The sequence below is a fragment of the Chionomys nivalis genome, chromosome 9, assembly GCF_950005125.1.
Source record: "Chionomys nivalis chromosome 9, mChiNiv1.1, whole genome shotgun sequence".
NCBI lineage: Eukaryota > Metazoa > Chordata > Mammalia > Rodentia > Cricetidae > Chionomys > Chionomys nivalis.
In genome coordinates, this window is record NC_080094.1 from 55,465,644 (window position 1) to 55,479,476 (window position 13,833).

General features: G+C 52.9%; 1 protein-coding gene across 2 annotated transcripts; it reads right to left on the bottom strand.

The window, feature by feature from the left end:
- Positions 1 to 401: 401 nt before the first annotated feature.
- Positions 402 to 13,833, bottom strand: Spint1 (serine peptidase inhibitor, Kunitz type 1). Of its 2 annotated transcripts, none has more exons than XM_057780752.1 (11): positions 13,654 to 13,833; positions 12,875 to 13,423; positions 4,518 to 4,645; positions 4,178 to 4,316; positions 3,920 to 4,090; positions 3,763 to 3,789; positions 3,364 to 3,489; positions 3,199 to 3,249; positions 1,725 to 1,895; positions 1,511 to 1,558; positions 402 to 1,145 (listed from the first exon to the last, which is right to left on the bottom strand). In XM_057780752.1, the coding sequence occupies exons 2-11, from the start codon at positions 13,335 to 13,337 to the stop codon at positions 934 to 936; spliced, it is 1,536 nt and encodes a 511-aa protein (XP_057636735.1). In that variant the 5' UTR covers positions 13,338 to 13,423; positions 13,654 to 13,833; the 3' UTR covers positions 402 to 933. The 2 variants fall into 2 exon arrangements, with proteins under 2 accessions (XP_057636735.1, XP_057636734.1); XM_057780751.1 differs by having other exon boundaries at positions 13,580 to 13,833.

Here is a 13,833-nt window from a genome sequence, read left to right on the forward strand (position 1 = left end):
AGGTGAGCAGAGAGGTAACTGATGGCCTGTGTCTGGTAACATGAAGTGATGGCCGGGGTTCAAGGCCCCAAACAGTTGAGCCTCACCCCACCTGAGTAGGGACACCTGAGTGAGGGGCACCACCCTCCTCCCACGGTCCTTCACGCTGGTGGTCAAAGGTGACACTGCTCCACCCTGAGGGGCCAGAGTAGTTTCTGGAGAGGTGGGAAAACCTGCAAAACAGGGTGGCCAAAGGCCGAACCGGTTAGACAGGACAGTTCAATCCCCCCCCCCCCCCCAGCAACCCCACAAAGCCAGGCTGAGGAGACAGCTCATGGGTTTTACATCTCGGCTCTGGAAGCAACTAAGGGGTGGAGATGGGGGCAAAGGGAGGGAGGAACTCAACAAAAACACAACCCTTTATTTTTTAATTTAATGTCATTTTGTGGTGCCGTGGAGAGAACTCAGGGTACATGTTCTACCACTGAACTATGACCCTGGTCCCCCCCAAAGCAATTATTTACAGCACGAACTAAAAAGGGACATCATCCTTCAGTGTTGGACTGTGACGAGTGCAAGGTCAGCCGTGGAAGCCACATTTGCAGCCTCCAGCTTCTGATGCCACTCCAGGTCCAAGCATCATTGGATGCGGACGGGCATCTCTGAACAGGACACAAAAACACCAACTTCCTCTGGCTCCAGGGCAAACAGGTCCTTCTATGTACAGTCTCCTGGCTCAAGGCTGCTCTGCTCCTCCCAGACTCTTGGGCCTTCTCCAGAACTGGCCCGAGTGAGTGTAGCTGAGCATCCTCTGAGACGCCCAGAGACCTGGCTTCTGAGACAGAGCTAGTGAGCCCAGGAAGCAGGCAGGAAATGTCTGGTCCCCAAGTTTTCCCAGGTTCTAGCCTCTGTCTTGGCAGGCAGGACCTGGTGAGACTGGCAAGACTCCCAGGCTCAGAGGGGCCGGGTTGTGTGATTATAGACCAGGTGCTCTGTGTCCTCAGTGGTGGAAACAGTGGAGCTGGCTGGTGTGGGAGGCGGGTGGTGGCGGCGGCGGTCACTGCGGAAGCCCTTTCTCTTACTCTTGAAGAAGAAATATCCCAGGATGGCTACGACCACTATGATGGAAATGACCAGAAGAACAGCAATGGCCACCTCCACAGAACCTGGGAGAGAATGGACAGAATGAGGCGCGCCAAAGGTCTGTCTGGTTCTGACCCCCCACCCTCACTCCATCGAACGGACAAAGACCCTGGATGTCACGGGCAGAAGCAGATGAACACCCAATGCAGACCTTTAGGATAGCTGTTTCCAGAAGCCCAGAGCGGCTCTGACGGAAGACAATTATCAGGCAATTCACTGTTTCTCCTTCGTTTACCTATGCCAGACCTCACTACTCAATGGCACACTCTGGCTGACCTCAGGATCCCTCTCAACACGGCTTAGACATTCAAGAGCAGGTGCGTGCGGCAGTTCCTGAACTGACACACCTATGTATCCAGGCTGCTGACAGACAGCAAGGCTTACTTACCTACGCTGGGAACGGAGCTCTCCCTCCGCAGACCAAACACATCCTTCTCTGCAAAGGGACATGGAGAAGCGGGTCAGCGCCAAGTCCTCAGACTCAGCTGTTAGAGTGCCACAGCCCTGTGTCATCCTCTCCCACTGCCTCTGAAGTCACTGAGTAGAGAAGTGATCCACACAGCCCAGCTAAATCGTCCCCTTCACCCTGCCACTCCGCTCACTGGAGATGCCACGACAGGACTCAAGACACTGCTGCTCCTCCTCAAAGCTGTTCTTGTTGCCATAGCAACCACCATAGGTGAAGCGGGCACAGTGTTCACTGAATGGGTTGTAATACCAGCGCGGGATGTTCTCTTGGCAGGGCCCAGTGTCTGGCAGTTCTGCACAGAACCCTGCAGGAAAGGAGCACGCAAAGGGACAAGTGAATTCAAGGAGCTACCCATGCCGCCACCCTGCAGGGCCCACGTGACTACAACTCACCCCCCCCCCCGAGGCTGAAGGCAGTGTGGCTTCACCAAAGGCCCATCTGTAGTACCATCACAAGCAAGGAAGATGACTCTGGACATCAATCCTAGGCACCAAGGGAGCTACTACTTGGGCCCACATTTTAAAGACATACTCAGTCACATTATTTATTTTTGTGCATGCACCGTGGCACACATGTGCATGAGGAGATCGAGGACAACTCCTGGGGTTGGCTTTCCCCTTCCAATACGCTGAGTCCTAAGGGTCAAACTCAGGTCATCAAGTTTGGTAGCAAGTGCCTCTATCCCAGTGAACCACCCTACTGGCCCGTGGCTTTATTTTGCTTTTTTATTCCATGCGTGTGGGTGTTTTGTGTGCACGTATGGCTGTGCACCTCACGCACGCAGTGCTCTGGATGCCCTGGAACTGGAGTTATGGACGGCTGTGAGCCGTCATCAGGGTGCCGGGAATGGAACAAGGTCTTCTGCATGAACCAGTATTCCTAATCACTGCACTGTCTCTCCATGCGAGCACCCCCCCCCCCAAGTTTTCCTTTTCAGTGTAACTATTCTGTGTCAAGGTCTCTGATTCCGACCACCAAAGGGGTGGGCATTAGGCAAGAAAGAGAGAATAGCTAGCTTAATCAGTGATTCTCAACCTGCGGGTCCCGACGCCTGTTGGAGGGCAGTGGTGAGCACCCTTCCACAGGGGTTGCCTAAGTCCATCAGAAATCACAGATATTTACATTTCGATTCAGTAATGTAACAAGTCACAGGATTACAGTTATGAAGCAACAAAAATAGTTTTGCGCGAATTTAGCAGACGTTGACCTTGAACTCCCCCCCCCCCCCAGCCAACACAGGATTTCTTCGTTTTCCCAGTGGTGGTGGGACACAAACAGTTCCTTGCGACGCTAGGTGGGGGCTCTGCTACCGACTCCAACCTCAGTCCCCAGGGCCCTCATTTTTAATATTGTTTTCACCTTGTCAAGCCATGGTGGCTTCCCACGTATGACAGCACTATGAAATTTCCCGAACACATACGACTTAGCGATGTGTTTGTTCAGCGAGGCTACGGCAATGGAAGTAATCAGAGAGGGAGTGCCTAGCGGTATCGGGAAAGCTAGCCACAGCCACGCGAGACTCAACGGGAGAGCTGGGGAGGTTCCGTGTGCCTCCAGCCTACACACACAGCAGACTCCTGGGACGCAGAGGAACGGGAGGCACTCACCTCTGTCACTGCGGAAGTCGATTCTCTGAAGCTCATCAAAGCCACGGGTGTCTGTGGGGGATGAAAGGTCAGAGGTTGGGGCCCAACATGGGCATCCCTCGGGCACAAGGGAGAGCTGTTAGGATCTCCCCTCTGGCGCCCCACCCCTGCTGTTCCCCTGCTCACATTTTTCACAGGTGGCCTCATCAGAGCCATCAGGGCAGTCAAGGGTGTCGTCACACTCCAGGAAGCCATCGATGCAGCAGCCATTGCTGCAGCGGAACTGGGAGGGGTGGCAGCTTCCCGAGCACACTGGATGGGGGTGAGGTGACGCTCAGGCACAGAGCGGGCGCCAAGGGGCCCTCATCTACCTGGTCCCTCTGTCACGAGCCCATTCTTCATCAAGCCCAGCTCCTCCTATACGTAAACTGGGCAGATCCTGACAGGGAGCAGCTGGGCTGGGAGGGTCAGGTGTTTGTATGTGACTGGGGTGGTGGGAGTTAGTAAGGGGTAGTATGGTCGTTGTATGGGCTGAGGACCAAGACACAGGGAGAAAACAGAGAAAGAAAAGGAAGTGAAACCCACCTGGATGGTGCCTTTTGGGGGAGATTCCTGGGGGAGAAAACAGAAATAACAGGAGGCGCGGTCAGACACTAACGATGATGGGGACACCCTCAGCCCACTTCCCCACCCTGGGCAGCATCACCTGAGCCCCAAAGCTGCCTCTCAGCGACACACCCACCTTGCACATCCTTGCAGGCTAGCATGCACTCTTCTTCCCGAAGGTAATTGTTCTTGTTGCCTAGGCAACCTCCATACGTGAAACTCTTGCAGATTTGCTCCGTGGGGTCATAGTACCAGCGCGGGAAGGAGCCCCGGCAGCGGCCCACCTTGTAGGAGGCGAGGCAGTAATCTAGATGGAGGAGACTTCATGAATCAGGGCTGAAGGGTTATCGGGGCCAAGGGGCGCTCCAGGCACCTCACGCCCCCTCCCAGTCACCTTCTGTCTCCTTGGCGGTTAGCACGGTGATGGTGAGATTGGCGGTGTCCTCTGGCTGGTCTGAGTCAGTTCGTGTCAGTTGGAAGAGGTAGGTTCCTTCCTTAAGCCCCCACAGCTCTACTTCATCCGGTCTGTTTCTCTATACACAAGACTGGTCATCAACCTTAGACAAGCCCAGGTCCTCCCAGCCATATACCTGCCCCCCAAGAGCGCAGACTTGGTGTCAAATGCACCCTGATCTTTTCTCTAGCCAACACCAGATGAGCCAGCAGCTGGCCCACTGCCCAGGAAGGCGTCCCAGGAGGCTGTGGGGGGCCAGGGGCGCAGCCCAGGGTCTCACCTGTACTCTGACATCACTGTCACCCTGTAACAGGTGCCAATTTGTTGTGTCTGGGTCTCTCAGCACCAGGGGTTTCTGCAGCTGTACCTTCAAGTCTATGCCCACCCAGGTTCGAGGGATCTGGGACCCTGAGAGAAAAGGAAGTAAATCAACTGTCAGCGGGCAGACTAAGGCTTTCTTGGTAAACAATCGCGGTGTTGGCTAACCTAGGACTCGGTAGCCTGCACAGGGCACAGGGAGGAGAGTGTGCAACAAAGCCAGTACCTCGCTCTCCATGGAGTCACAGTATGAGCAGTACATTGTCTGAAGAAAATAATTGAGTACATATACCGTCTGATCTCATTCAGGAAAAAAGCCCGTGTGTGTATGTACTGGGTGGGGGATCAGTCTGTTCTTAGTTTCTACAATAAGCAGGTAACTCTGTTGACTGCTTTAAAAAGTAACAGTTTCTTTAAAAGCCAAATAAGAAAAGATGTGATGACAAAGTCACCAACCATTCCTCTAGGGCTGCAAATACAGCTCCATTGGTAGACTGCTTGCCTAGCACTGACAAGCACCTGAGTTAGATTTCCTAGTGCTAATCCAACCAGGAGTGCTGGCGCATGCCTGTAATCCCAGCACTCGGGAGGTGGAGGCAGGAGGATGAGAAGGTTGTCTAGGATACACAGCAAGTCTGAACCCAGCCTAGGATGCATAAGATCACATTTTGAAAAACAACAAACAAACAGGTGCAGGGGAGGTCCTGGGGAGATGACTCAGTGGTTAAACCTTAACCAGCATCGTGGTTAAAACCACCAAGAACTCCAGTTGCAGGTTTTCTGATGCCCTCCATGGCCGCCAGGCCCAAGCGGCACACCGACATACACTGGTGACGAATACACTCACACATGACAAGCACAGCAAAAAAGCTCACTCCTCGCCACTCCTCAGTATGGGGAGCCAGTGTGGACAGAGACCATCAGCAGAGTGCTAGGGGAAACAGACTGTCTGGGTGCTCCAGGGTGAGGGATCATGGGATAGGGTGTTTCTGCCATTGGCTATAAGGGGCTTCCAGGGGCCACACCCTTCCTAGACCTGATAGCTTGGGCTTGTAGTTTCCTTCATCTGAGTGTCAGGGGTCATATCAGAGAGATAAGCACAGAGCTGGATTCCTGTCAAAAATGGGTCCTTGCACCCACAGAAACCTCCAGAAGCCACGAATATGGCCTTATTTGGAAAGGTCTTTGCATAAGTAGTGATGTAAAGGATTTCTGGGAGATTATCCAGGATGACTGTCACTGTCAGAAACAGAAGTGGAAAAGTGCTGAGCTCTTGACTAGCGTGAGAAAGGCCCTGGGTTTCACCCGACAAGATTAGAGTTAGGGCGCTGCCAAAAACAAACAAACAAAAACAACAGAGGCAGAGAGGTGGTGGTGCAGGCCTTTAATCTCAGCACTCAGGAAGCAGAAGAGGCGGATCTCTGTGAGTTCCAGGCCAGCCTGGTCTACAGAGTTCCAGGGCAGTCTCCAAGGCTACACGTAGAAACCCTGTCTTGAAAAACAAACAAACAAACAACCACAACAAAACAAAGCAAAACAAACAAAAAACCAACAATAAAAACAAGAACTGGGGCGAGCGCTCTTTTACTAAAATGTCGCTTTTCAGGCACGTGGACTTGAATTCAGTCCCCAGAAAGCCAGGTGAAATGGCATGGATTTACAATCTCAGTGCTAGGGAGACAGAGACAAGAGGCTCTCTGGAGCTCACTGTCCGGCCAGCCCAGCCTACTCAGTGAGTTCCAGACCAGCGAGAGATCCGTTCTCAAAGAATAAAAGATGGATGGTACCGGAGGAATGACACCTGAGGTTGCCCCCAGCATCCACACACACATTCACTACACACTTCATGCACAAGCTAGGCACACACCAAAACCCAAGAAACAGAACAGCTGACCTTGGAGACACACAGATTTTGATTTGCCTCACCGTGTATCCCTGACAAGCCTAGAACTCACTTCGTAGACTGACCTTGAGTTCACAGAAAAAGACTGACTCTATTTCCTGTGTGCTGGGATTAAGGGTGTGTGCCATCACCATACCTGGCTATGCAAATTTTTTTTTTAAAAAAGAGCCAATCCCACGTCGTATAAATAAGCAGTCATGAAGGATTGTGAAGGAGGAGCAGGCAGCGGAGGGCCGGCTACCGGAGGAAGGGAAGCTTGCAACACAAGGGAAGACAGGTTTTTTTAGTCGCTGTTTTGTTTTTCAAACTTGATCATGGGAAGCCGGGCGGTGGTGGTGCATACCTTTAATCCCAGCACTCGGGAGGCAGAGGCAGGTGGATCTCTGTGAGTTCTGGTCTACAAGAGCTAGTTCCAGGACAGGAGCCAAAAGCTATGGAGAAACCCTGTCTCGAAAATCCAAAAAAGAAAACTTTATCATGGGGAAGAACTGGGGATGTTTGTGAAAGAATCCACATGAGAAAGTCACAAATCCCCAATTTATGAAATTGTTCAGAGCACAGTGAGGCCTTTACTTGGGTTGTTTGGAGTTAGAGTAGAAAACACAGACTGTGCTGGACAGATGGTTCAGTTAGTAAAGTGTCTGCGATGCGAGCAGGAGGTTCTGAGTTCGAATCCTTAACATCCATGTGAAAAGCGAGGCCCAGTGGCTTTTCCACCGGTGTAATCCCAGCACTACAGGCAGAGACAACAGGATTGCTAGAGTCGACGGCCACGGCAGAATCAGTGTGCTGCAGTTCCTAAAAAGACCCTGTCCCAAAAGATGAGGTGGAGCTGGGCAGGCACTGGGATTGCCCTAAATCCCAGCACTTCAGAGGCAGAGACAGGTGGGTCTCTGTCAGTTTAGAGACCAGCCTGGGCTACAAAGTGAGACCCTGTCGTCTCAAAAAGCAAAACAAACAACAGAAGTAGAGACTAAATGAGGAAGGTACCTGATGCCCATCTCTGCCTCCACATGCATGTACACTTGTGCACACACGCGCACACACACACTATGAAGTAGCGACAAGGAATAAACTGAGAAGAAATCAGGAAATTCCAAGCCTACTTCTGTGGACAGTAAGGAAGTGGTCAGCCTGAGACAAACCTCAGAGTTTGCTGGATGCCAGGTGCTTGGCAACACCAGGACATTCAAACATAAACAAATAGTGGCATGGAAAGAAAGCAGACAGTGGCTGTAAGCAGTGGAGCGGAGCTATGGAAGCCCGGCTACCCTAGACCTGAACTTCTGTATGCACGAAGAGGTCCAGGACTCCTGTGGGAGGGGCTAGGGTACTCTTACTCTGGGCATCAGCTTTTATCTGTTTGGAAGAGTTTCTATGGAGCTGGTAAGAGACCAGGGCAAGAGATTCAGGAAAGCAGGGGTCTAAGCCACAGGGCAGCCAAGGAAAGTAACGAACAATTAGAGAAACACCTACGGGCAGACACTTCCACCTTCTCAGGAAAGGCTCTGGAAAAGGGGAAGGAAGACCCAGTCTAAGCAGAAAAGAAACTGGATTAAAGAAAGAACTTGTGGTTCATTCACGGGAAAACTGAATTTGAGGCAAGTTACACACACACATGCACACGCACTCGCACACGCGTGTGCCCAGAATGAACAGGCATTGGGAGATGAATGGTGTTCCAGAGTGCTAGGGCTAGAGACGGACTTGGAGATACACTACCTAACAAAGCTGCTAATCTGGGGGATGCGGTAAGTGTGTGCCGGACACCACAGCAGGCTCCGTCAGGGGTTAGCATGGGTGAGCAGAGAATTCAGGCCACCCCTCTGTCCTAGTTTTAAATGAATAAAAGGGGAGTAAGAAGAAAACCATCTTTTGCGAGATGTGAAAATTATACAGACTAGCGTGTGTGGGGCAGGAGCACAGCTGAGTGGAGTGTTCATCTAGCACGCAAAGGCTGGGCTTGCTCCCCCGGCAGAGGGGGCTGAGGTCTGTCCTGTACGGTGGAACACCGCCTTGCCCTTGCCCCTGTGTTCTATGTTGCCGATGGGTGCTTTCCCACCGCCACGTTAGAGCGGTCACTCACCCACTATGTGAGTATGGCACAGAAAGCCTAAAATATTTAACATTTAGGCCACCACCCTCGTAAGCACCCAGCTATACCTGTACTGTCGCTCTGATTGGATGAGAAAGTTGGCACCGAGGGACACGGCTCAGTTTTCATTCAACATGGGTGTCGGGAGCTGAACTCTAGCCCCATGACTCAGCTTTAAATGTTAGACGTGGGGTTTGAACCCAGGTCCGTCTTCCTCCATTGCTCACATTCTATCTAAAATGCCACTTCTGACCCATTAAGATGGCTCAAGCAGAGGAAGGTATCTGCCACCAAGCCTGACCTGAGTTTGATTCCAGGACCCACACAATGGCAAGAACAGAATCCTGGACATTACCCTCTGACCCCCACGAGTAGACATCGCCCCCAACAAACAGAAATAAATATCAAAAAACCACAAAAAGGGGCTGGAGAGATGGCTCAGAGGTTAAGAGCACTGGCTGCTCTTCCAGAGGTCCTGAGTTCAATTCCCAGCAACCACATGGTGGCTCACAACCATCTGTAATGAGATCTGGCGCCCTCCTCTGGCGTGTGGGCATACATCGAGGCAGAATGTTGTGTACATAATAAATAAATCTTTAAAAAAAAAAAAAAAGAAAAAAAAACCACAAAAAGCCCCAAAACAAAACCCAGGGTTCCTTAAAGTAAAGGCATATGTTTCCATTAGTGTGGGGAAGGGGTGGGGGAAAGAGAGTCTATCAAAAGATAGTATTTTTTTTTCTTTGATTTAGACAGAGTCTCGAAATGTAACCTGGCTGGCCTGAAACTTACTGTGTAGCCCAGGCTGGCTCTCATACGTGAAAGTCACAGCCTTGTCAGACTGAGGGAAAGTATTTAAATCCACTTCCTTCCTTCCTAAACCACACTGCCTCAGGGCTTATTATTAATATCATACACTTATTTGTCTGTTTGTTTAGAACACGTATGTGTGTGGGCATGGGCATGCCAAGGCACGCGTGTGGAGGTCAGAGGACAACCTATGGGGGTCAATTCCCTCCCTCTACTGAGTGGGCCCTGGCAATCAAACTCAAGTTGCCAGGCTTGGTGGCAAGCACCTTTACCCACTGGGCCATCTTGCCAGCCTGGTTTTATTATTACAGTTGGGCGGTGGTGGCACAAGCCTCCAGTTCAGTGCTTGGGAGGCAGAGGCAGGAGGATCTCTGTGAGTTCAAGACCCGGTTTTATGATTATTAAAACAGCATCACAGTATCCAATCAAAAGATGTGTTGACATACACCAAAGTTGTTTCCAGCTCTTCACGACTGTCAACGTGAGCTGGCAAGCTTTTGCACACATCTATAAGTTAAACAGAAGTGTGTCAAGGGTGGCACTTCAGAGGGTTACGTAGAGTATAAAAGTGTTCAAAGAGCAAAGTGATAAGGACAGCTGTAGAGGGCTGAGTCACAGAGATGAGAAAACTTCATGACAGGGTAATGAATGGGAGAGAAAGGTTTTACAGGGACCCATGCCAGACAGTACTGAGACCTACAATCTGAGAAAATGGGAACTGGGTTCCAGGGATGTCGGCTGGGCCTAGTGTCGCCGGTCTGTAGTTGCAGCTACTGGGAAGACAGGGGCAGAAGGATGTAAGTTCTGGAACTGCCTGGGCTGCAGGGCCAGTTCAATGCTGGCCTGATGAGACCCATCTCTAAGTTTTACAAAAAGGGCCAGGGTTGGAGCTTGGTGGTGGAAGCCTTGCTTAACATGCATGAGGCTCAAGGATGGATTTAGGGTAAAGGAAAATAGGGCACTTAGAAAGCGGGGGACATGAGGGACACAAAAAGGTAGGGGAGCAAGAAGGCCAAAGAGAAACAGAAAGTGGTTACCTGGAAACAACCCTGGCTAGGGGCTTGGTTGTCATCACCAGACCCTGAGGGATAAGCCCAGACCAGGAGGAACCGTTCTCACTGTGCAGAACTAGCAGCTGTAGTATTGGGGGAACAGACAGACAAGACACACGCATCCACTCCCCTAGCCCCACTTAGTGATGCATCAGACCCTGGGCTGAATGAGGAGCTGCCCCCTCCACCCCGGCCTATCTGCTCTCTTCAAGCCCCAAGACCAAGGGGCAAACGCCCTACCCTGCCTACCACTCCCTTTTTCCTCCAGAGAGCAAAGGGCTGGAGTGGCCATAAAACCAGGCCTCAGGATGGACTCAGGAAATGCAGACTCTGCCTCCTGAGTGGAGGGAGGTGCAGGGGATGGGGGTCAGCGCATGTACAAAGGGTAGACAAGTTACTGAACTGGATGGAATCTGGCCTGGCCATAGCCTGGGAAAAAAAATCAAAGCCATCCATCCTCGGAAGGATTCCTTCAACCGACACAGGAATCAGTGGCCCAGGTATCCTGACACATCCTCCCTCTCTCTCTCTCTGTCTCTCTCTCTCTGTCTCTCTCTCTCTCTCTCTGTCTCTCTCTCTCTGTCTCTCTCTGTCTCTCTCTCTCTCCTACCAGGCAGACTTGGCAGACAGTGGAGCCACCAACACACTTGCTTCTCCTGCTTCCCAGAGTACTGCAGCACTGAGATGACCTAGAATGGCCTAACCCAGTTCCTTACATGTCCCAGGGAAGCCCCATCCATCCTACCCTATTACTGGGGGTTTCCGAAAGAGGAAGGCTGGCCCTAGGATCCAGAGGCTCAGTTCCGGCCCTGAAGCAGGGCTCCTGCAAGCCTCTGTCAGGACAGAAAAGGCACCACAACCAATAGGAGCCATCACCACCCACACTAATGCGCTTCCTTGTAGAACAGGCTCCAGCCCTGGCCTAGTGAGACTCCACGGGCCAGCCTAGTCCACGGATAGCATCCCCTGCTTTCCAGAACCCCACCTCAGTTGTCCCCAGAGACCAACAAGAGCTGCTGGAAGGTTAGAGAGAAGAGCAGACCCTGAGTCTGCAATAGCGACTAGCTCAGAAAAAAGGCCAGAGGGGAAGGGTCCTGCTCTACCGGCCCTGTCCCCTGCACTCCTCACTTGGGCTCTTAGCTGCCACGTGGAAAGACCCGAGTGCTAGGTTCTACTACAAAGGTGGTCCCATGCAAAACACAACAGGACTCCTGGAGCAGACGCCTGAGCTGAGGCCTAGGCTTACTATTTAGGGATGTTAACTTGAGCAAATGACTTCTTTTTCTCTTTCCTTCCTTCCTTTCTTTGTTTCTCAAGACAGGGTTTTTCTGTGTAGCCCTGGTTGTCCTAGAACTCACTCTGCAGACCAGACTGGCCTCAGAGTAAGGGATCCACCTGCCTCTACCTCCAGAGTGCTGGGATTAAAGGCGTGCACCTCTACGCCAGCTATGGGCAAAGAACACAGGAGGCTCAGTTTCATACTCTAAAAAGCAGATACTAGCAGCATCTCTTCCAGAGACTGGACATAGAGACGGGAACTTGCACAAAGAGGAAAATGTGAGGAGGTAGCAGAAGTAATGCCTTGTGACCCCCTCCCGCCCAGAACCCCTAAGAACAGGAAGAGAGAAGGGTGAAGCAGGCTGCTACAGCCCTGTACACAGCAGACTGTTCAGTGCTTCCTAAGACAAAAGAAGAGGATCCTTGTTCCCCACTTAGCCTTCGTCCTTGGAAGTAAACAAGGTGAACAGACAGCCAGGCTACCATATCCTAAGCAAGGACAGCCCTGCTTGGCTCACGTGGACAGGCACACACACCTGCTGGGGCAGCTGACATCCCTCACCTATCAGATACACATACCGGCAGGTTGACTCATCCAGCAATTCTTCTCACCCCTCATGGGGAGCTTCAAGGGGACTGTACCCACAACACTGTCCCTCTCCCTCAGGACAACCTTGCCTGAGTTTGTTCTGTACTGTCTGGGGCCTGGCCGCGTCATTGGTCCACCTGCAACAGGTCAATCTAGTCCCAGGGCAGAGACACTAAGCTGTCCCTTGTCCAGCAACTGGAGGAAACTCCCAGGTCAGGCTCAGTTGTCAAGGCCGCAAAGCGCTTAGGGCAATGCTTGCCCAGGGTGCCTTCCTAGTCACTGGGCCTCATCAACATTCCCTGACTCAGCCTATCAGGGACAGAGAAGCAGGGAAACTTAGAGAGTCATCTCATTTCTCCCGTCGGCACAGCCCGGGCCAGGCCTTCAGCCCATCTATAATCAACATCCTGAGTTCAGGAGCCAGAACCTGGGCTCCGAGATGCGGCCCCTCTCCACTCACCCTCCTCTTTGTTTACAAAATACCGGCTATTCAAAGGCGGTCGATGAAGGACTCTCTTCCTTCACTCCTTTTTATTGCTCCCTTAGCCAAGACTCCATTACCTGCCCATCCCTTCAGGCCGGCAACCTTCCTCACCTCCAAAGCCCCGGGTCCGCAGCTCGCGGTAGGAGTGGTAAAGCTCCTGCGTAAGGTAGTTGATGAAGCCCTCCTTCGGGGCGAACTTGCACACGAAGTTCTGCTCGTACAGGCAGTTCATGAGGAAGCAGGCAGAGATGGCGTCCTCGCCGCCGTCTGGCTGCAGCTCCACCAGCGCCAGATTGCAGTTCTGGGTGGTGCAGCAGGCACGCACGCAGTCCCAGCCGCGGCGCACCGTCGGGGAGCCCAGGAAGGTGGCCCCGTTGCTGACCGAAGCTTCGGTGTCGAGCACGAAAGCCGGCACCCCGCTGGTAAAGCGGGTCAAGCAGTCGGATCCCCCGGGAAGTTCAGGGGGCGCGGACGGCAGCGCGGTTTCAGAGCCCTGGAGCCCAAACGAGCAAAGGAGCCACACGCCGACCGTAGAGATGCTGGCCTGCGCCAGGGTCAGGCGGCGGCCCGCCATCGTGCTCCTAGGGGCCGTCGCCCTCCTCCCCAGGGCGGGGGTCACCTTCACACTGCGGGCCTCCGGGATCCGAGGGTGCTTGTGACCTGAAGGGGAGGAGACAGAGGAGACACACCTGATCAGCTCGGGTAGGGGCGCGGAGCACTGGGAGCGAGGAGGCTCACGCTGGCCGATCCGCCCACGCACAATCCGTGGACCCGATCGCCGACGTCCAGATGGGTACTGCTCGGGAGCTCGCGTACCCGGACACAGCACGGACGGCCACCAAACATGCTCCGAACCTGCTGGGCCTCCGCCTACCGTCCGCCCGGGCTACCTGCGCAGGTGAACGGGGTGGGGCCGCCGAAGATCCCGCCCGGCTTCCGTCCCGCTCAGGGTGCGCGGAAGATCTGCAGCCTCCTCCCCCTCTAGTTTCTGGTGAAACTGAGTCAGAGTGGCCGGGGCGGGACGGACATTAACCCTTGTGCCGCCGGCCCCGCCTACACTGGTTGCACTC